We start from the raw sequence: 21491 nt of genomic DNA, 5'->3' as shown, positions 1-21491 counted from the left end.
TGGCCTGCAGTGACTTGTCCACTGCCTTGCCGAACAGGTTGTTCCGAAGTGCATGTTTAGTACCCTGGTCAGAACGTCCTGATGGAAGTCGGTGGTCTTGAGCCAAACGCGTCGGCAAAGGCAAACGATGTTGCCGATCTGTCGAAACCCGGCGTCAGCGATGTCTGTCGCCACCGTGATGGCGTGGTCTGATGCCACCTCACCTTCCTGTAGAATTTCAAGGGCCTCCGCCCTCTAGTCTGGCAGGAAATCCAGGACGGGAGCGATCTTGAACCACAGCTCTTTGTCGTAGCGCGCCACGATCGCGAGGGCGGTGGCTGCTTTGATGGTCGTCGCCGCCATGACTCGTCCCATGGCCTCCAGCTTCTTCCCTTCACCGTCCGGTGGGGAAGTGGAAGTTGATCCCCGTCGCCCCTGCAGATTTCTTCTTGGCTGCTGCGGAGACCACTGAATCTGGGGACGGATGAGCTCTAAGGCACATCGGGGTGGAATCTACGACCCGGTACTTCTTCTCATACTGGTCCCTATTCGCAGGAGCCGTGGACAGGTTCTTGAGCAGCGACAGTCCTTCGTCCCAGATGTCATCCAGTAACGGTACTGCGAGGACGATCGTCCCCTCTGCTTCCCGTCGTTGGTAGAGGAAACTCTCCTTCTGCTCTTCAGGACAAAGCTGGAAAAGCTCTGATGCCCTGGTGATCATAGCGTTAAAGGAGCCAATTTCGTCGAAAGGGGAGGTCCAGGCAGGGGGTGATGGGAGATCTGTCACCGTCTGTTCCAGTCTCATCCCTCGGTGGAGGTGAAGGCTGGAAAGGAGGGGGGGAGGATTGATTCGCCTCCGCTTGTTCGGTTTGCTTCCCGGCGGTCCAGGCACCGCTGGATCATCCACTGGGGCTAAGGGCAACCTTGCCATCAACTCCGTACACAGGGTCTGGATAGCCATCAAGATTGCTACCGAGTTATCCTGTGGCATAGGCATCGGTTGAGATCGGACCAACGGCTGGAGAGTGGGGTCCTCTGTCTCCTCCACGGCCCCTAATCGGCTCCACCGTTGCTCTCTACGCCACTTCGTCGGGATCCCTCCCGTAGGACCGGACTTCATCGAACCTCTTGTCCAGGATCTTTGCGACGCCAGCCAGCTCATCTTCGGAGGTGGTATCTGTGTCCGTTATGGCTACTGTGCCCCACTCCCCCCTTTCTCCTCCTGAGGTTTTACGCTGGTCTTCTCAATAGGCTGAAAAGATGATTTCCTCCGGACTGGCAGGGAAACTCTAGGCCCGGCAGTCGTCTCCACTGGGGTAGCCACCACAGGCTTCGCCAGGGCCGCCACGACTCCTTCGATCGAAGCCTTCGCTGGGTGAATCGGGGCCAACGCGACCTTGGCCGCGCCTCAGGCCTTCACCTTAGTGGGGGGTCGTTGCCTCGCTCCCCCTCGGCCGTCGCCGTCAGATCAACCGGGTCTTCTCCCGAAGCTTACCGGGTTCTCCGACTTCCTCTTCACCGAGCCAGAGCGTTGGCTCGTGGATGATGGCTTCAGTGACATTGCGTCCCGCCTGGCAGCCATGGAGCCCAAACCATCGGCGCTCCCGGTGCCCGCGGTGCTTTGCCTTTTGTTGGGATCCCGTCACCGGAGCGATCTCAAAGGTCTTAGAAGACCGCTCTGACTTCATCTCACCTGCTGCTGGGCTCTTCCCCTCCAGACAGTTGGAGTGTCGAACGCGACGATACTTCATTGTCTGTTCCGACATGTTCTTACAAAACACAGTCCTTCTCCACGTGCAATTTGTCGTTGTGAAGGCAGTAGAGGCACCGGGAGTGCTCATCTTCCTTGTAGACATTCAGTAATCTGCAACCAGGGCAGCTCCTGAACAGCTTGGATCCAACAGGCGTCGTGTTTCCTTTGTCCTGGGCTATGACCACGCAGGGTAGGCCTCAAAGATCTTCTGGAATCCTCAGAGAAGTGAAAACTTGACAAAAATTCGCCCTCGAGGGGCGTAGAAAAATTCCGAAACTGGTCCCTGTTGATCGGAAGTAGAATCGGTGGAGCTTGAGGCTCAATTGACTGAAAATATAAGAGTAAACTCTTCGAAAAAACACAAAACGCAGTAAAAGCTCGAGAGCTATAGCACAAGGACTCCCAACACTTGAACATGCGGTAAAAATCTGAAGATGGCTGCCCAAGGAGTGGCTTAGGGAGAGGGCAGTCATTGGCTGGGGGCAGTATGACCCAGTGACTGGTTACTAGAAAGACCGTTCAGAAACAAAGCTGAAACTGATTTTGTATTTACCGAGGATACCCAGCCTGACGGGGAATATTCATGAGCATGTGAATCCATGCCAGACCCCATGCTGGAGAAGTATACCTTTCATTTGAAGATAAGACTAGTCTGAGTAAACTATTTAATTGTTAAATTTGAGTCGACTTTGGAGCACTATTTAAGACACACTCCGTCAACAGCCATAATTTACAGTGACTGAGTTCCCCTAATGAAATCCTTGAACCCAACCACTTGATGGGTTATGTAAATCAATACAGATCTGGATTTAAAACTACAATTTAAAGAATTTAAGATAAGTAAATTCTACTTGTTCAAGCAAGATGGAATACACCAGGAGCCATTCTAATGCCCACACATTGGTTAAAGTAACAGCAATTACCTGCATGCTATTATTTTACCTCTAGACAGAAGAAATCATCTAGACTGAAAAATAACGAACTAGCAGTGCACACGGTTTAATCAAGTAAATCTATATTGCCAAAAATATAACATTTTGAACCATAAGAAAATAGAAACAATCACAAAGCAAACAGCTTTCAAGTTATGAATCTAATTAAGAAAATGTACAAATGCAATTAAACACAAATTTCCCTATTTTAAGTTTAGTCAGAAGAAACATACTATAAAGATCTAGGAGAATTTTGTAAATACCTGGGGTGCTTCTGCATTGGAGTTTTGAGGCTCCGGAGGTTCAACATGACTCGAAGGCACAGGACCCAAGCGATCCTTTACAGATTGCTTTAATGCAGGAGTTGTTGACGGTTGGACTGCAGATTGGATCACCTGTAGAAAAGAAAAGATCGATTTCTTAAACAGTTAGCATGCCGAAGAAAAACATGCTTACCTCTGTGCAATTGTTATGCATTGAATTGAACAATCATGCAGATTCACATCTGAAGCAGGGCTCTTGACATTTTGTCCATCCAGAGCCAAATGTACTGCTTGTTCTCACGATATCCAAACAAAAATATATTACTACATTAAAGCGAAAACCGGTATTTACATAGTTAGTAATTATCCTGAAAATCTGGTACGACTGGTGTTCAACAGGACTTGAAAATCCCTGATCTATAGGATTCCAGGGCCACACAGAAAGGTTTAACACTAAGGCTAATTCTCAAGTGAGATGGGCTGCTTTACAAAGTCTGCACAAAGACTTTACCAGCAGAAGATTATTGAACCTTGAATAAAAATAGAAACAGAAGCACATTTGTTCATTTGCAAGAGGTATCCAGGAGCAACTGTTCATATGGATAGAAGAACAGAATTAGCTGCAGAAGCTTTCAATCGCCTGCAAGCACAAAAAACATTTTAATATGAGGTTGTGCATGGTCAACCAAACAAGGACATCACTGAAAATAAGGTCCTTAGCTTGAGGCCCATGCACCTTCTGGATCAGATCGAATATTGAATCTATCCTAACAAAAATAATGGTTCATAATTTTGTTGACATGGCAATACTGATTGCCTAGAAGACTGATTGCTCTCAAAGATCACATGCCACTCACCCAAAAAACCTGGCAGGCATCTAGGAATTCCTTAAGTGGTCTCATTCAGAGTCTGCAGTGTGGGATCAACCAGATGCATGAGAACATCATTCCCAGGAGGGACTTGAGGGAGCAGACTGACTCAATCAGTAGACAGCTGCTGAACGTTGTTCATGATGGTATTCACTCTCTCTTCCGAAGGCATAGCAACGCATGCAAGAGTGTTGAGACGTGAGCCCAGGAACAGCGAGTTTTGAGCAGGACGTAAGCAAGAATTTGCAAAATTTACTGAGAAGTTACACATAGATAGGATTGTATCCGGAGGCGTGGCCAACAGCCATGGCATGAAGCTGCATTAGGAGGAGCTCCTGCCAGATCCTTCGTAATCCATGCATTTTAAGCAGTACTATCGAGCCGGCGTAGATTTCAACATATGGGAGGACAAGTCGAAATACGGTGACAAAGCATTTCTGGTCTGCAATACGGTCTTACACCATGTCTCAACGCGAGAAAGCCCTCTGAAGCGGCGCCGTCCCATCAACAAAGGGAAAAAGATGGTGTCTTAGGGAAGGCAGTAGCCCGGAGGAGCAACAGCAGATGTACACTAAGGGGGGACACTAGTGACGCTGCAGATCACCAGCATGCGGTGAAAGTTGCCCAGTGAGGACAAAAACCAAGCCATCAGTGTAGCGTCACTACAGCAGAAGGCACCGGCACCGAGGAGGGGGAGCGGTGGGGAGGAGCGCCCGCGTGCCCAAAGAAGCAAAGCGCAGCTCGCCCACAGGTGCCCCACCAACCCCTGACCAGGTATTGTGCAAAGGCAGCGGATGAGCTGAGGGCCCAAGGACGTGTGCCTGCCACCCGGCATCACTATTAAAGGTGCGCGTACAGGCGGGAGGCTGGGGAAAGGCATAACAGCTTGCTGCATGAGTCCGCATTGACCCCTACACACCTCCATAATCACAAATGAGGGAAGTGAACCATCATCGTTCTGAGAGCCAGAGGGGCCGAAAAAACATAATGGAGAGGCAAGAGTGAGCAGGCTGCCGAGGAGGAGCAACAAGAGTACATCTGCCTCCGGTTCGTTACGGCAGAAGGTGAGCCAATGGTGGGGGAGCCTGCATAGAGCCAAAGAACCGATGGCGTACAGCTCTGCATCTGTCCTTACACGCCCCCATAGCGGTCAGAGGGTGAAATAGGAGCCCCAGGCAGCGGGGTCATGGTGGTCATGTGATCACTGCATAAGGGATGTGCGAAGTCTGCGAACTCGCTCAAGCAGCTGGCCCAATGCAGTACTGCCCAAGTATCAACATCAGCTGGGACAGAGCACACACCGTGTTAGCAGGGACAAGCAGGAGAAGCACCGGGGGGCTACTAACCTGTAGCTGGATGCTCTCTGCGGGATAGCCCCAACCGTGAGGCACCACCAAGTAACGATTGCATTGCCCCGCTGAGGCACAAAATACCATAGCACGCAAGAGGATTTTGGAATGCATATTGCCGGCTAGGGGACAGGCGGAACAGAGCTGGGGATCGGAGAGGGGTGATCCTCGCCCCATTTATACTGCTGCTCTCCCTCCCGGGAGCCATTTCTGGAGACAGCTGCAAGACAGTGCATGCGTGAGGTTCAGCAGGAGAACTCAATTGCTATGATATGCACAGCATGCTGTGGCAGTGAAATGGGCATTCCTTGTGCTGCAAAAACTACGCCACACCCTAACAAGCCGGATGCCTCCCAAGGTACCGAAAGGGAAGGGCAGCCAAAAAACACTCTACTACACAGCACCCTCACTCCAAAAGCCGAAAGACCAGATGGTCACTGTGCAAGACAATGAAACTGATGCAGGCGCAGCCAACAACCAGGTCCTAATGGCAATTGCGGAACTAAAGACCTTGCTAAGCGCCAAGATCGAAGAGGTAATAGACGGCGGCTGTCAAGGCAAGATGTACGAAAATGATCAGAGAGGACCACCGAAGTGGAAGCGCAGCTGAAAAGACAACAGTACAATGGCACAGGCCACCATCGCCCAGATCCATATTTTGCAGCAAAAAGTCAACCTCCTAGAGAGCAGAGCGGAAGATGCAGAGGGGAGGGCACGAAGGAACGTCGTCTGTGTTGATGGCCTACCAGAAGGTGAAGAGGGTGCCAATCCTACAACTTACATCGAAAACATTCTTCCAAGACATTCTGCCGGGAAACCTCTTCCAAGGAGTCACAATAGAAAGGGCGCCAGGGCTCTCATCAGGAGACCACCACCCGGTGCCCCTCCTCGTTCGATAATAGCTAAAGTGTTAAATTACACAAACCGAGAAAAGATCCTGGCCTACTCCAAACAAGGTGGCACATTGCAGAGAGCATCTGTGAACTTAGATGTATACCCGGACTACACCTTCCAGGACCAGAAAAGCAGAGCACAGTTCTCCTCTGCCAAGTCTAGGCTGTGCAATGCTGAAATGAAGTACATGCTAATGTACCCTGCGCGAAAGTCCTGTACAAAAACCATGCCCTATTCTTTGATCATCCCAAACAGGTGCAGGAATGGATGGACAGAGAAAGGATTAACCCACGGACAGACGATGCTGTTTCACCAAATAAATGCAAGGATACCTCAAAAGCAGACAGAAGTGGAATTTGACGCTGGGACAGAGTGAGGGTGCACTTGAACTGCGGTGCAGAGGACAGGAATCAGACGTATACTCCTAGGACAGACAATGTACAAGGAAGGGACGGGTTTCCTTTCGAGACCAAGTTACTGCTTAGCTTGCTCATAGGCAGGATGCTATGACATCTTGGACCCACAGTCACCGCATTTCTTGAAGCCTGGACACGGGGTTGGAGACGAAGTAGACATCGCCACAAACAGGTCTTCACAAAAAACCGAACAGGTTCAACGAACCGAGAAGAAAACATCAAACTCCAAAGAGTCGAGGCGTACCGAGATTCACGAAGCGAACACGTTCGCGGAAAAAACTGAACTGAAGCTATGGGCGTCGTGCGTCCTACTTATCACATCGGGTGACGTCGGCCGTCGTCCTCTGGGACAGCACCTCGACGCAGGAGCTGAAGATTTTCCGAAGCAGCACAGCTGTGGACATTACCGGTCATAGATCTGGAATACGTCGGAGGACACAATCCCCTCGAAATCAGTTACTCGGCTTCAGCCGAATGCTTACTGTAAACCTTACTCAAAGCTGAAGTTACACCCCTACTAAAGTGGAGTGCTGTAAAATGAACAGATTAAATGTGGATCGCAGCTCAGGAGCTGCCTTCTAAAGCTAATATCGACAACTTTTGTTTTTTATTTCTTACAAAGCAGTCATACTCATACTTCCTATGTTATCCTCATATGAAACAGAACAGGGACACGGTCTGGTATAAATAACCCAGAAAAGTCTTTGACGTGCGTACATATGTTCTGTATGGGAAGCCCTTTGCAGTGATAGATGTGTCCCAGAACAAAAAGAATAAATAACGTCTTCAGAGCAGAAATATGAAAAACTATATGCCCTATATATGCCAGGTTTTGCTGTATGTCACAGCCCCTGAGGTACGTGCTACTTTGCTCCCTGCTACTGTGTCTTTCAACACTCTGTGAAACCCAAGAAGAAGTGACTTCCTTTCCCTCTGGTCCGCAGGGAATCTCCAAGCGACAGATAATTTGCAGTCTGAGCAAATGCAGTAAACTACTTTAGTGCACCAAATAACCCGAAGAGCATAACATCTCTGCACTGCAGATTTTTCGGAAGGGATGAAAGCACTTGACACTAACATGGTGTGAGTGGTATTCGCGTCCCACGCTGGATAATCCCCATTATAATTCAACTGAAAGAAATAGTCAGAAAACAGTAATTCACACCTGTGTGTTAATAGCTAGGCTGGCCCACTGTCTCCCATCATTAACGAGGTCTGAAGGAGACTGGTTTAATGACAGAGGCTCCTATAAACCCATGCCAATGATGGAGAACGATCAAAGCCCCAAGATGTGAAGCAGTGTTCAACACCTCACTGCCAGCTGACATGTCACAATGAAGGCTTCCATTGAAGTGCTGCAGACCCTCCTTGGGATTTCCTGTCTCACTTAATGGCTGGAGCCAAGGCTTTTATTCTCTTGCACTGTCTGCATCTGCCTTAGCACCATTGTTGTGGGGCCCCCAAATCAAGTTACTAACCCAAGAAACAAACTTGGATTTCACGATGGTCCAGTACAGATGCATGGAAGCTCGTGCATGAGCCAAGGGTATTATATTGAGCCTTGCACAGAGTCTCACTATCAGTGCAAGCTTCGGGACGAAACCAGCCACATTCTTTGCAGACAAATGCACCTCCCCTTAACCTCATTGCAGACAAACATGATGCTGCTTAACTGCATGTACCTTGTGCGCTCATTTTCTAAAGGGTAAACCTGTGTGACAACTTGAAAAACAGGCGTTAATATTTTTATTTCGGCATGGTATTTGATTCTGTATATTGGCTTCTGTAGCGTGTGCGTCACGGCTCCCGTGGATGTTGAAAGCTATCAATACCAAATATTTTCTACTGCATCTGAATGCTAGCATATGTGGTCTGTCTGTAGGTACACATCAATTTGATCCCTCTATATCCTAGCACCAGTGGTGTTATTAATCAGTTAATATCTTTATAAATATAACCTGTGATAAAACCCAAAGGAAGGGGCACAGAAATTGTGTGTGGGTAGTCTGACAAAAAAAGAAACTTGTTTCAAAGAAAAGTAGTGAATGCAAGTTTAGCAGCATCTTTGAGTATGGCAATGTCGTTTCTATGAAACTTTAAGATGCACATTTGGAAAACAGCGTGCCCAACATGTAGAAAGCCTGCTTTTAACAGTGATTGCCACCCCAGTGATTGTAAATGTGGGACACTACATTAGTTTCAGGCAGTACATATGCAATGGCAGATTAAGCTTCATGCCATAGTCTGGAAACAACTATTTGGCTTTGGCCAACTATTGGGTATTTAGCCGAATACTAAATCTACTATTCGGTACACCCCTACAGACAACCAAGAATTCCTGGTTTGTAGACAATGTCATTCAGGCCAAGAAACAAAAAAGAAGTGTAGAAAGGGAATGGAGAAATCCCATGTACCTTCACGAGGATGGCCTAGAATTAGTGCGTACAAAATTTAAAACATATCATTTTTAAGGCTAAATAGATCATTTCAACAACCAAATTAACAATGCCGAGTCTAATTCAAGCGACCTTTTCAAAATCCTAAAAGATTGAGGGTAAACCTCTTACCTCCCCCACATTAGTGATGAATGCACTCTGGTATCAGGTGATTTAGGATTAGTTTGTAAGAAAAATCTCCGGCCACCAACAGATTTTATCCCAACAGCGCTCCCGGAATAACTCCTGCCTGGATATCGGCTCTTCCCAGATTACCAACAGTAATCCCCTGCCCCGGAGTTTGAATTTAGACAATGCTCTGAAACAGAATTGCTAAAATAATATCCAATTTGAAAACTATATCCTGTATTGGTGACAGTTGCCCAGCAAACACTCTTAAAGGATCACTTGACGTATTGGCCCCTTGGATCACCAAGATAGTTAACACTTTTACATAGGGAACGGTTCCTTCATGCCTTAAAGAAGCATTGATTAATCCTCTCAAAGAAAAGTAGCCTAGATCCTTGCATAGCAAATCATTACCACCCTATTTCAAGCTGTTCATCAAGATTGTATGCAGTACCCTTTTGGTGCACTACAACAACCCTGACCAGGCAATAGGAACCCAACCGTTGGTATAAGTCTGTACTACACAGGTTGGTAGCATGTTGAGCAGCCAGGCCTATCTCAAGAGGGGTCAATGTGAGCTGTAGGGGAGTTAAATAGAGATTCACAGTGACAAGTATTCAAATAAACTCTTACACACAAGGTTTCCTGATTAAACACATTAATTTATTTAACAGTCAGAGTAAGCCTTCTTCAGGGGGGGCAATATAATAGCAACACTAATACACTCCAAAATACACACACTTAATATTTCTAAATAAGCAAGTACCCTTTTGGGATTACACAGACAATTCCTACACCCTCAGGTGACTTTAGTAACTAGGACACTGTGGACATTAATATACTACTGTTGGCATTTAGAATCAAAGTTAAGAGTTTGGCAAAGAAACAGATTATTAGAACCGAACAGGAGATCACACAAATATTCTGAAACAAGTAAGTACAAAAGGCAAGTTCTCTTAGACTGTACAGTACCTTTAGGTTGAAGAAAAGGGCAGCAGATGAATTCAGTTCCTGTGCAGCTCTACAGATCCTGGTGTTCCCGGGCATCAGTCGTGGGGACAAGAGGGAGGACGTCTGGAGACTCCTGCACTGCAATAGGACAGTCACCGACCGGAACCGGCAATCTTCAAATAAGTGGCACTTCGGTGTTTCAGATCCTTGAGTCTACTGAAAATAACAACACCGCAGTTCCTGGCTCGAGATGGGCTTTCCTTGCATCTGGGGTCCAGCACTCTGTTGAGGTGGCTCAGAGTCGGTCAGTTCTGCTTCCTGTGAGTCTGGAGGATATTCCTGGAGCTCTTGGCCAGCTTAAAAGCAGCACACACGATCTGGTGTTCCTCTCCCTAGCTATTCGGTTCAACCAGCTCCAGGAGGATGTCCAGGTGGCTTACTTTGGAGTGGATTGGTTCCACCAACTCAAGGGAGAAGTCGTCCTTGCAGGGGCTTCTCTGTCGATACGAATTAGGAGTTTCAGCACAGCAGCAAGGCTTCACCGGGCAAGGCAACGGTCCAGGAGTTGCAGCAGGTGTCTTCAAGTTAATCTTCGGATTCCTTTGTCCAGTGGTCGACTGTCTTCCAAGCCAAAAAGTGTTGTCTTTTATGCAGATTTCTCCCATTTATTCCAGCCTAGCTGGAAGTCATCCAGCAAGATGGCTGTCCTTGCCGGATAACCAGCCGGCCAATCACATAATAGTGTATTCCTGTCTCCTAGGAGACTAAGCACAGAGTTTCAGGCACCTCCCTCGCTTCCTGCCCCCGCCAGACAGTCTGGAGCCAGAGGCGGCCTTCACTTGTGAATCCCACCAAAGACGAAATAAACAGAGGGACCAAACCTGGTTTGGCACGCAGAGTAAATCTCAAGGAGGACCTTTCCACAAAGAAATGGTGAAAAAAACAGGCCATTTTGACAAAAATGGCACCCTTGGGTGCTTTACTGCAGCTGCAAATGCAGCCTGCAGTAAATTCACACCACGGTAGTTAAAAGTAAACCACTGCCACCAGCCATTCATCGAGGAAAAGGTATCAAATATTACATGAGAAGCAAGAAAAAGGGGATACTAAGTAACCCCTCCAGAACCCTATTGTAAGTGTGTGATTGGTCTAGAAAGTTACAAGTGTAAGTAAAGTCAGTTTCACTTCACTGCTCTTGGAAACAGTTTATCCAAGGGAAGGTATTTAAACCTTTGGGAAATCTGGAAGACTTCACTGTGTCACTGCACTGAAGGTGCTGTGTGACACCGTGTAAAAGATGCCTATGGAGTTTGGCAGACTCCACAACCAAAAAGGAACAGTTCAAAATCACAAAAATTAATGTGACAGTGGGAAAAAAAGGTCTCCCTCTCTCCAGGCAAAAAATGTAAGTCCTCGAGACCAGCAAAAGAGCTTGGGGTCTATAAGGTAGAGAGGAATTACCACATTTCTGAAAATTGTCCCCAACACAAACGTTCCATTTCTCTTGAAAATTCTGGACCGGGTGACATATTTACAGCTCCAAGATTTTGTCAAATCCAACAAAATTCGGGGCCAGCGTCAATCTGGTTTCCATTCCAAACATGGTAAGGAAACTGCTTTTTTAGACTCTAACTTAAGTGGTATTGTAGAAAGGGGACAACTGGCATTGCTGATGCTGTTGGGACCTTTGTGTAATCTAAGGAAGGCATGGTATCAAACATAAGACAGACACAAGTGATCACAGTACAAGGGTGTTTACTGAACTTCAATTGGATTGAAAAACGCCCATCTAATCCTAAATCTACGGATGAGAGCAAGCTACGACCATCAAATAATAATAACATCCTAGTCGAGTCTGTCAATATAAAAGGGCCAATACTAATAAACCTATTGCCAATCCTTAATTTTAAATACAAATAGTGTGGGAAATAATGTTATGCAAAAGGAAAGTGTTCAAGAAATGAAGATATGTCAGGATATTCAAGCCGTTGGCTTCTCTTCCCTACAGGACAAGGCAACACACTTGAGCTTAGCACACTCTCTGGCTTCTCTAGCACGCAGATGCAGTTCACAACTTTAACATCAGGGCCTTCTGTGCCAAAGTCTCTTTGCCATTCAAAGTCTTATTTCAGAGGGCCTGAAACAACACGACAAACATTAAAGCTCCTTTCTTCTTAGGATTTCACATATACAACTTCTCAGGTGATTTACTGCTCACGCCAGGTCCCCCTCTGCCGAGCTCAGACCCACTTTGACACAAAATCTTCAACTGGTCTCCCTCTGCAGGCTCGGATTAAATCTTCTTTATCAAAATCAAAGACTTTCAACTGTGCGCAGGATTTTACTTGACCGTCGCATGACCACTTCAATGCACAATCACTGGTTATCTTCTTGATGTATTTCTCACTTTCACTTTTACCACTTCTCAGCTGGATACCTTAAAGAGACCTTCGATTGAGCACCCACGCAGTACTGGACCACTCGGTCAAAGGTATTATATCTGGCTTTAAAGTTAAATCACTCATCAGCAGTTCAACTTTGCTTGCGTCTCTTATCACACGCATTTTAACAATGTTCATTCCAGCGCTCGCCATACAACGTTGCTGCTTGCAACCTTGGCTTCAAGACAGACCAGTCTTGTATCGGTCTCCCCAACTCACCGGCTGTGTTAATTTCAATGACACTGCTTTGCTCTTGGAGCCAAGGAGGGTAAAACGGCAGCTGGTGATTCGCCCTGCCTTGATTAATAATGCGCGAGGGCCCCGGGTATCTGACACAAAATCCAGGATTCTTCAGCCTGGTTTCCTTGTCTTACACTTCCTATTCAAGGTTTCGGGAAAGTAACGGTTCCTTGTGGAAAAGGTCAAGGGAACTTCCCTCCTTGCGATCCCATTCTGTTTTGCAGTCTTTCCTCTCTTGTTCAGCTGCCGTCTGACCTCACCTGACCATCGTATTGGGACAAGTCAGGTATACTGCTCAGGTGTTACTCTTGTTTTCTCTCTCAGTGGGCTGTCCATGAGAAAGCATTTGTGTTGTAAAGGGTGGGGGATGGGATGGGGTAAATGTGTTATAGCGAAGGGGATACCACGTCTCACCATCCGGTGTCCCACTCCCTGAAGACCTCTCACCCAGGTGATCCTCCCGCACTGGTCCACTCCCAGGATCTGGATCCAAGAGCAATGACCGTGTCATGGCCACCTGGATGAGAGGACGCCGGGGACAAGTGGGTGAGACATCTTAGTTTCTCACAGTAGCCTTCGATCTCGTAGATCATACACTACTAGTGAAAAGGCTAAAAAAGACATTGCATATTGCTCTGAAGTAGCAGCCCAATGGATTCACTCTTTCCGCGGCCCTAGAGTAGCGGTAAAGAACACCCTAGCCACTCCTATTATAACCACCTGTGGAGTGCCCCAAGACATGTGCTTGTCACAAAATTTAACATATATACCATGCCTTTACTTGACCTCCTAGATAGCCTGGGTGTCCAGTATTCTAATTTTGCCGACACCAAAATCCTCCTTGAGGTGTCTAGTAATTTCTCTCACGGCACTGAAGCCTTGAATATGGTCTATTCAGCTATCCATGCGTGGTTGGCCAAAAACTATTTAGCACTCAACGAGAAGACAGCTTCAAAATTGTTGCATCAGGTCCCTGTTTGAAGAAGTTAGATGCCTTGAATAATCACTTCCCGATTACGGGCTGCGTGATTCCAGTCGTCAAACGAGTAAAAACTCTGGGTGCCTATCTGGACGCGGATCTATCCGTGAAGCCTTGTGGCGTCCATCTTCAGTCCTCTTGTGGATACGTTACGAAGCTCTTGCACCAGATTTGGGCTCATCTACCTCCTGAAAAAAGGTCCTTTCTTGCTCCTGCTCCCATCCATACAAGACTTGGTTATTTCAACAGTTTGCTGATTGGAACATCCCAAGCCAACTTGCATTCCCTTCAAACTTTCAAAATGGAACCTTTAGAGCCATTCATGGCTTACCAAAGCATAATCAAGTTACATCATTTAGACATGCTCTGCACTGGCTTGAGTAATGCACAGGATAACTCACAAACTATCATCCTTGCCCTACAAATGCCTAATAGGATTGGCTCCTCAGTATTTGATTAGTCGCATTGTATCCGACCAACATAAACAGAACTTACGATCAAGCGACAACCACAAGCTTGTGCAACCACGCTGTAAGCTAGCAAAATGTGTTGCCACTACCTTTGAAGTCCACGCTCCAAAGGAATGGAACTCCCTTCTTCTCGCTCTCAGGACAGCACCTTCCTTACCTGCTCTCAAGAAAACAGGCCTGTTTGATCTAATACCAGGCTAAATAGACTGCATTTAAATACACCTATACTCTTTTGCTGCATTATATAAGTCTGTCTCATTTGATTTATGTGCGCCGAAGCCCACTGGCATGTAGCACGTAACAAGAGTTAAATAGATAGCTAGAAGTGCATGAACTAATATGTGATTTCCTGTCTTGGCAAGGCACAAAGAGGACCCAAACAATATGGCCAAAGAACAAGCGAAAATCTTGCGGTGAGGCCCTTTTTGGGCATTAACCACGTTCAGTAGTCATGTGTGGTAAATGTGAATGTGCACACTAGAAATGACAGATAAAAATATAATTGCTGCCACCAGCAGGCACATATAAAAATTACCAAAAATCCCAAGTGTTAAATACTAGAGTAATACAAAAGGTTTCCCCACTCCACTGCATTGTAAGATGCTGTATGCACTTTTAAAGCATTACAAAAAAGTAAAAAGAGAAAGTTTCCCAGTACTGATGTTCTGCAGGACTGATCAGTTTCCCCATAACAAAATGAGCAAGTGGTCGGGGGAATGAAGCCGAAGGATGCTAAGAGAAATCTTTCCCAACACCTTCAAGAAATCGTCCTTGTTGCTTGTATATGCTTAGATTCACAGACTTTGCACCGGCAAACGTCTAGTGGTTGATGTTTTCGAAGTCGAAAAAAGTGTGTCGGCAGGGCGTTCCTGTAATACTATCCACTACTGTTACGTGTACAATAACCATGATCCTCCAAGCATCGCCATCCTCAGATTGCTATTTTTCGGTCCTGAGGTTGCATGAAGGCTATGGTGGACTGCATATCGCTATATTTATATCTGTATTTAGTAATGAAGTAAAAAACCTTGCTGTGCAGAGTGTATTAAACTTTCTTAGCATGCGGTTAGTTGTAGTTTATTCTGCATATCGGGGAGGCCCGATGGGCACATGTGACTAAACAGATACAAGCAACAGAAAGAAGATTACTAGAAGGTCATGTTTGTTTTTTGAGGCTTGTGGATCTGCTTAGAATCACAGACTAGCAAGCAGTACCTGCGGAAGGAAGTAGGCGAATTGAAGGAACAGTAGCCAACACATTATTTAGCAATGCTTGCCCCACCTGTGAATTATTTCTTGCCAAAGTATCAACACAATGGTGTTAGGTAAGGGTGTGCACTGTACTCCATGTTGTTGCTTTACAAATGACTTCAAGTGGCACATTACCAATAAATGCTAGAGTAGCTACTGTGTTATATGTAGAATGTGTTTCGGGAGTAAAACAGTGTTTTGTTTCAGTGGCCGTAACATTGTTGAATGCACACTACGATCCATCTGGCTATTGTAGCTTTAGAGACAGGGTCACCTGCTCTTCCAGCTACCAGGGATATAAAGAACTGATCAGTTTTCTTCAATTGCTTTGTCTTGGTTAGGTAGTGCATCACTGCTCCAAGTATTTCTAGTGTATAAAGCGCACGTTCCCCAGAACTTTGAGGAGAGAGTGCTGGTAGCTCAATTGACTGGTTGACATGAAATTTGGATATGTATGTTGGTAAAAACATGCATGTGTTCTTGAAAAAACCTTATGAACTGTGATGAAAGGCTCCAACACTGATACAGCTTGAAGCTCACTAATTCTGCAAATAGATGTAATGGCTACAAAGAAAGCCAATTTATAAGTGAGATACTTTAAGGAAGCTGTATGCATTGGTTCCAAGGATGGACCTATGAGTTTACTCAACGCAATGTTAAGATCCCAACCTGTTGGCGCAATAACTACTTATGGGTGTAAATGTTGAACTCCTTCCATGAAGGATTTGATGAAAGGGATTCTCCACCGGAAGACTGTTTTAAGAGTCTGTAAGCTGACACTGCAGCCAGATGAACCTTTAAGGAATTACGAGCAAATTGAGGTACAATAGAAAATATGATGGCAAGTTGAAGTTAGATACCATATGACAACCTCTTCCACTTATTCAAGTAGCAGTGTCTACTGTTGGGTTTGCATGCTTCCTTTAAAATATCCATGCATTTTTGTGGCCAACTGGGGCAACCACATTCTATCAGCACAGGAGCCAAGCTGCCAAGTTGGTTGTTTGAGGGTACGAATGTAGGCCCTGCCCCCCGACAAAGGTTCAATGAGCAACATTAAATGTTCCTCGTTTAGCTTGTGGACCACTCTGCATAAAACGTGTGTCAGGGAGGGCTTACGTAAAGTTTCCTGATTCATAGTGCATTCTGCCGGGTGCTGTTCTTTGGGTACCTGGAGGCGTGACTGGGGCATTTTACCTATTCTGCTGGTGTGAAAGGGTCCATTTCTGGTTGTCCCCCACTGACTGAAAATGCGTTTGAGTAGGTTTGTGTCCAACTGCCACTTGCAATTGTGTTAGACTTAGAATGTCTGCCAGACAGCTGTGTTCCCCTGGAACGTGTTGAGCCTGGAAGTGTATTGATCTCGGAAGACACCACCTCCAAATTTTCTGAATGAGTTTGGGCAACTTTCGGAATTCTGTTCTGCCCAGGTTAATGATGTAAAACATGGCTGTCTCACAGTATTTTGGAATTAGGACATTTTCCCCAAAAGATGTGTATCGAAAGCATGTGGACAGCCATAACTTCCAGAAGTACGTTTATGTGCTGGTTCATTAATGGAGATTACCATGTTCCATGAGTTGTGAGGTGTAGGCAATGGGCGCCCAACCTATAAGGGATGAGTCTGTTATAAGGGTTAGGTGAATTGGCAGGTTCACAAACGTGTTCCCTTTTAACACATTTTCTTTTGTCCACCATTTTACAGATAATATAAGCGCGTGTGAAACATCAACTAGATCGTCACAATCCCACTCTGCTCAAGACCACTGGTTTGCTCACCACTGTTCTACTGGACACATTTAGTCTGGCATATGGCACAAAGATGTAGGATGCAATCATGCTAAACAAGTGCATGGACCTTCTAATTTATTTGCCGACAGGCTATTTAACAAGGTATTTGGCTTAGCAGATTTTAAACTCTCTCAGAGGGGAAGCCTGATGCCTTCTTTGTGTCAATAACGGCCCCTAGAAATTGTTTTTCTTGGCTTGGAACTAGACCAGATTTCTTCTCACAGATTGAAAACCGTAGTTAGTCTAACAGATTGATTGTGTTTTGAGTAGTCCTGTAGCATACTTCTGGATTTCCTCCCGTTAATAACCAGTCTAGATACAGGTACATTGGAAAGCTTTCTCTGCGAATATGTGTTGAGACAACCTCTAGCACTTGTGTACACCCATGCTGCTGAGGCAATTTCAGTACCTTGAACTGCTAATGAACCAGATCCATTTGAATCGTGGCTACATTTGATGGCCTGGGTACATTGGAATTTCATAGCCAGAGTTGCCAGAAAAACCACCCTCTTTGAGAAGGGGAGAACTGCGTTAGGCAGAATCCTGTGCAGTGCCTTTAGGGACCACTACACACAATTAAGAGTGCAGGTGGTGATACAAGTTTTACCTTTGTTACAAGCCTGTACTATGTCATAGTGGTAGCAGTGGCGTAGCAGCCAGGCTTATCTCAAGAGTATATGAGCAGTAGCAGAGATTACACAAAGGGACCACAATTATTGTGACTCAAGCAAACACTGACTCAAGGTTTCAGGTAGAATAATATAAGTACATTTATTTTTAAACCATTCGTTATAAACACAACACTTCTATTAAACTTCAATAAAAACCACATGTTAAATATACTACAACGAACCAATTCACTTTGTACAGTATACACGTTACCGCGAATACGATTGCGATCACATTTTGACAGTTCGGTCTACTAAACAAACGCGTATCCGTGACATGAAATGCTACCGGGGCAAAAACACACTTAGCACCTGAGATACCCAGAGGGAGTTGGAGGCTAAAATCACAGGCAATATTTTGGTTAGGCAGGCAGAATCAAGAAACACTCAGACAGGAGTTCAAAAGTCAAAGGGCCGGAGCCAGGGTCGAAAGACACCGGGGCAGTTGCCGAAGATCACACGGTCAGACAGTTCACGATTCAACGCAGCCAAAAGTACTTCGATATTGTCAATGTTCGGAAGCAAAAGTTAAAAGAAGGAGGGAAGACAAGGGCAAGCCTTGAAAAAAGAAAAGGGATTCACCCAGTTTCCTCAACAAAACACAGTACCTTGTTCCAAAGGTGCAGCTGGTGCCCTGGCAGTTGTTCCTGTTGGTTTCCCGCAGACCCACGAATCCTGGAGCTTCGTCGAGAAGGAGGACGTCTGAAGGGGGTCTGCACCACACAGGGATGAAGCCGGCAGCAGTGACACAGAATAAAAGGTGCGCTCCTTAAAAACAGGAGAGGCTCTTCAGGTGGCTATCCGGACCACTACAGCAGTGTGCAGCGATTTCAACCACGGAAGAGGATCCTCTGGCTGAAGAAAATGAGCTGGTTATCCCCACCAAGCTCAAGGGAAGACGACTCCAGATTGGATCTTCTCTGAGTTGTTGAAGGGCAGATAGCTCAGGACTGCAGCAGGGCTTCACCGGGACGGGGTAGTTGCAGCAGCCGCCGTCATTCTCTCCGCTTCTCTTCGGTTCCTTGTAGTTCCAGTCAAGACTCTCTGACTTTGAGCTGCCTTTTATGCGTAAAAAACCCCATTCCCACAGCCTGGCTGTCAATCACCCAGCAGGGGGTTTGTCCAGCCCGGACAACTACCCTGGCCAATCATGACAAAGTGTGACTTGGGTTTCCTAGGATACCCTGTGCAGGGGGTGACTACACCCCTCCCTCACATTCAGCCCACCTAGACACCCAAGCGCCTTGGGGAGGGCTTCTGAGCAGAAGCACGCCAAAAGACAGTGAACAAAGAAGGCAAACCTAGTTTGCCGCGCAAAGTAAAACACAAGAAGGACTTTAACAAAAAGAAATGGCGAATAAGCCCAACCCGAGCCAAAAGAAAGAGTATTTGGTCAAGCGGGTTTATGTTCGAGGCTAATATAATAGCCAAGAACAGTACCACGTTTATCTAATATAATTGCGGTAGAAAAGTTAGGGTAGATACCACTGCCACTAGCCAAGTCTAAATGTTAGAAAGTGTGAAACAATTCTCTAGGAAGTACAGATAAAAAGGGATACGAGTTAACCCTTTCCAGTACTCTATGGAAGATGGGGTGTACTGGATCTGTGGTAGATTGACTAAGTAAAGTTATTGGTAACTTTACCCTTTTCTGGGGGACAATAGTTGCCTCAGAAATGGAGTCGAGGGAAGTCTCAAAGACAACCCTGTGCCACGGCACTGAAGGTGCTGTGTGACACACAAAAAGAAGGGGGCTACTGAAGTGGTGTACTTCAGAGTCCACAATCACAAAAACAGATGGAAACATATCAAAACACAGGCAAGAGTGGGGGGAAAAAGCTCTCACTCTTACCAAGTGGAAAAAAAATAAACTGGGGGACTCACTAGGTGAGGGAAATTAGCCATAAATGAGAACTCTCCCTAACAAACTGTGAAGCTAGTCATTCTGAATTTATTCAGTTTTCCGTATTTGTTTGCTTGTCTTAACTCCAAAACTGGGTTTTTTATTTTGTTTTTCTTTGGAAAAAGGAAGCACAGGGAATAAACACCTCTGTTTACTTGTAATAGCCAGACTTGTTCTATTGCTCCATTCTTGACCAGTGCCTGGAGGTATCCAGTGAAAGTTGCCTGGGAAAAGGATGCCAGGGGGGCAACATTTACCCAAATTTGCACTCCCACAAAAATTAAGCACTTTCCCAAATATTCTAGGGCTGGAGTTCTATAAATCATACCGTCCAGGAATGTGCGAGGGAAGGCTTTTAGAAATGCAGAAAAAAAAATACTTTTACAGGGACATTTTCACATAGAGCTTGCCTGGATGTCTGCTTGTAGAAGCCATTGGTGCTCTGATGGCTGTTTTTGGGGGTGGATCTCGTACTCTGGAGATTAATTCAATGCAATACCCCTGTGCAACGGTGGACAAGACACTTGTTTATCTGTTATTTCTGGCCTTGCATGGATATATGATGGTATTCAATCCCCTACCAGGGTAACATGGGAGGGAACGTGTAACCAGGGCTTCTTTTGTTTTGCGGCAAAGGCAGCTCCACTTAGCTGGCCTCTTCCAGTTTCTTCCCCACCTAAATGGTCTATGGAATACTGATGGGGTTAGATTTAATTGTACTTTGTTCCCAGCCCATTCCCTCCCAAGAGTGAAGTCTGACTGCTCCACTGCGTTAGCAGTTCAGTGTTCTGGCCAAACTTGGAGCCCATGTGTCCCTCTTAAAATAGATCTTCTCACACCGCTCACCAGACGACTTTGGAAAAATATGGCTAACACTATGCCTGCATAAATGAAGCAAAATTGCCGTTTTGTAGCTGTATATTGTAAAAGAAAGTGCAACTCAAGCCATATAAGCAAATTGTATATGCATTTTTAATAGTTTACAAAAACCCATTTTCCCCCACTGTGATTTTGGCACTTGCTCCAATGTGTGTTTTTTGCGTGGTAGATAGAATATTGGGTTAAGAAACGGATAAACCGATCCTTATAGCCAGTCCGATAGCATAGCGAGTAGAGCGCTCGCATTGACATCTGTGCAGAGCCCGATGACGGAGGTTCAAATCCCTGCAGGGCCAAACCAGGCCTTTCATCCTTCCGAGGTCGATAAATGAGCACCACACACCGTGGGTAATAATAAGCAGCGCTCAGATACCTGAGGGTTTGTAGCGCTATATAAATGCTAAATTATTATAATTTTTTTTAACCATCTGTTATGTTCTTTTACATTTATTGGGTGCTCTATACATCATTGGTATGACCTCAAAGCGCTGGTCGGTTGAACGCCCTCGGGGACTGCAGTCCAGGCCAGTAGAGAGGGTTAGAGTCGTAGGGTGCGTGGTGCACCAGTTGTGTGCAATTGATGTAGTAGCCTTATGGTAGCTGCATCCAAGCCTTAGATGTGGTGGTGGAGTTGTCAGTTGAATGTGTTCAGTCTCGAGGGTGGACACCCAGACTGGGTTCTGGCTGCGTAAGGCCTGTAGGACGCTTATGTGAGCAGCTAGGCCGGTTTGTCATGGGATATAGCTGTGTATTATTAGAGTGCTGATGTGTTTATTGGGCAATGTTCATATGTGAGCAGCTATGCCGAATTTATTGAGGGGTATAGTTGTACTCCGAGTGATGGTGTAGAGTAGCGAGTAAGCTTAGTGATATGATAGTTCATCCACAAAGCTCATATG

The 21491-nt window shown here is 45.9% G+C and overlaps 1 protein-coding gene across 1 annotated transcript in view; it reads right to left on the bottom strand.

The window, feature by feature from the left end:
- The window catches only part of RBM26 (RNA binding motif protein 26), a 1704516-nt gene that overhangs the window by 799676 nt on the left and 883349 nt on the right, over nt 1-21491 (bottom strand). The window contains exon 14 of the mRNA XM_069639899.1: nt 2928-3059. Coding sequence (XP_069496000.1) covers nt 2928-3059 — 132 coding nt within the window. The remainder of the gene's footprint in view (nt 1-2927; nt 3060-21491) is intronic.

This window comes from Ambystoma mexicanum, chromosome 7q (assembly GCF_040938575.1).
Source record: "Ambystoma mexicanum isolate Mex_15411 chromosome 7q, UKY_AmexF1_1, whole genome shotgun sequence".
Taxonomy (NCBI): Eukaryota; Metazoa; Chordata; class Amphibia; order Caudata; family Ambystomatidae; genus Ambystoma; species Ambystoma mexicanum.
The sequence above is the reverse complement of the archived record's forward strand: the minus strand, read 5'-3'. Positions and strand labels throughout refer to the sequence as shown.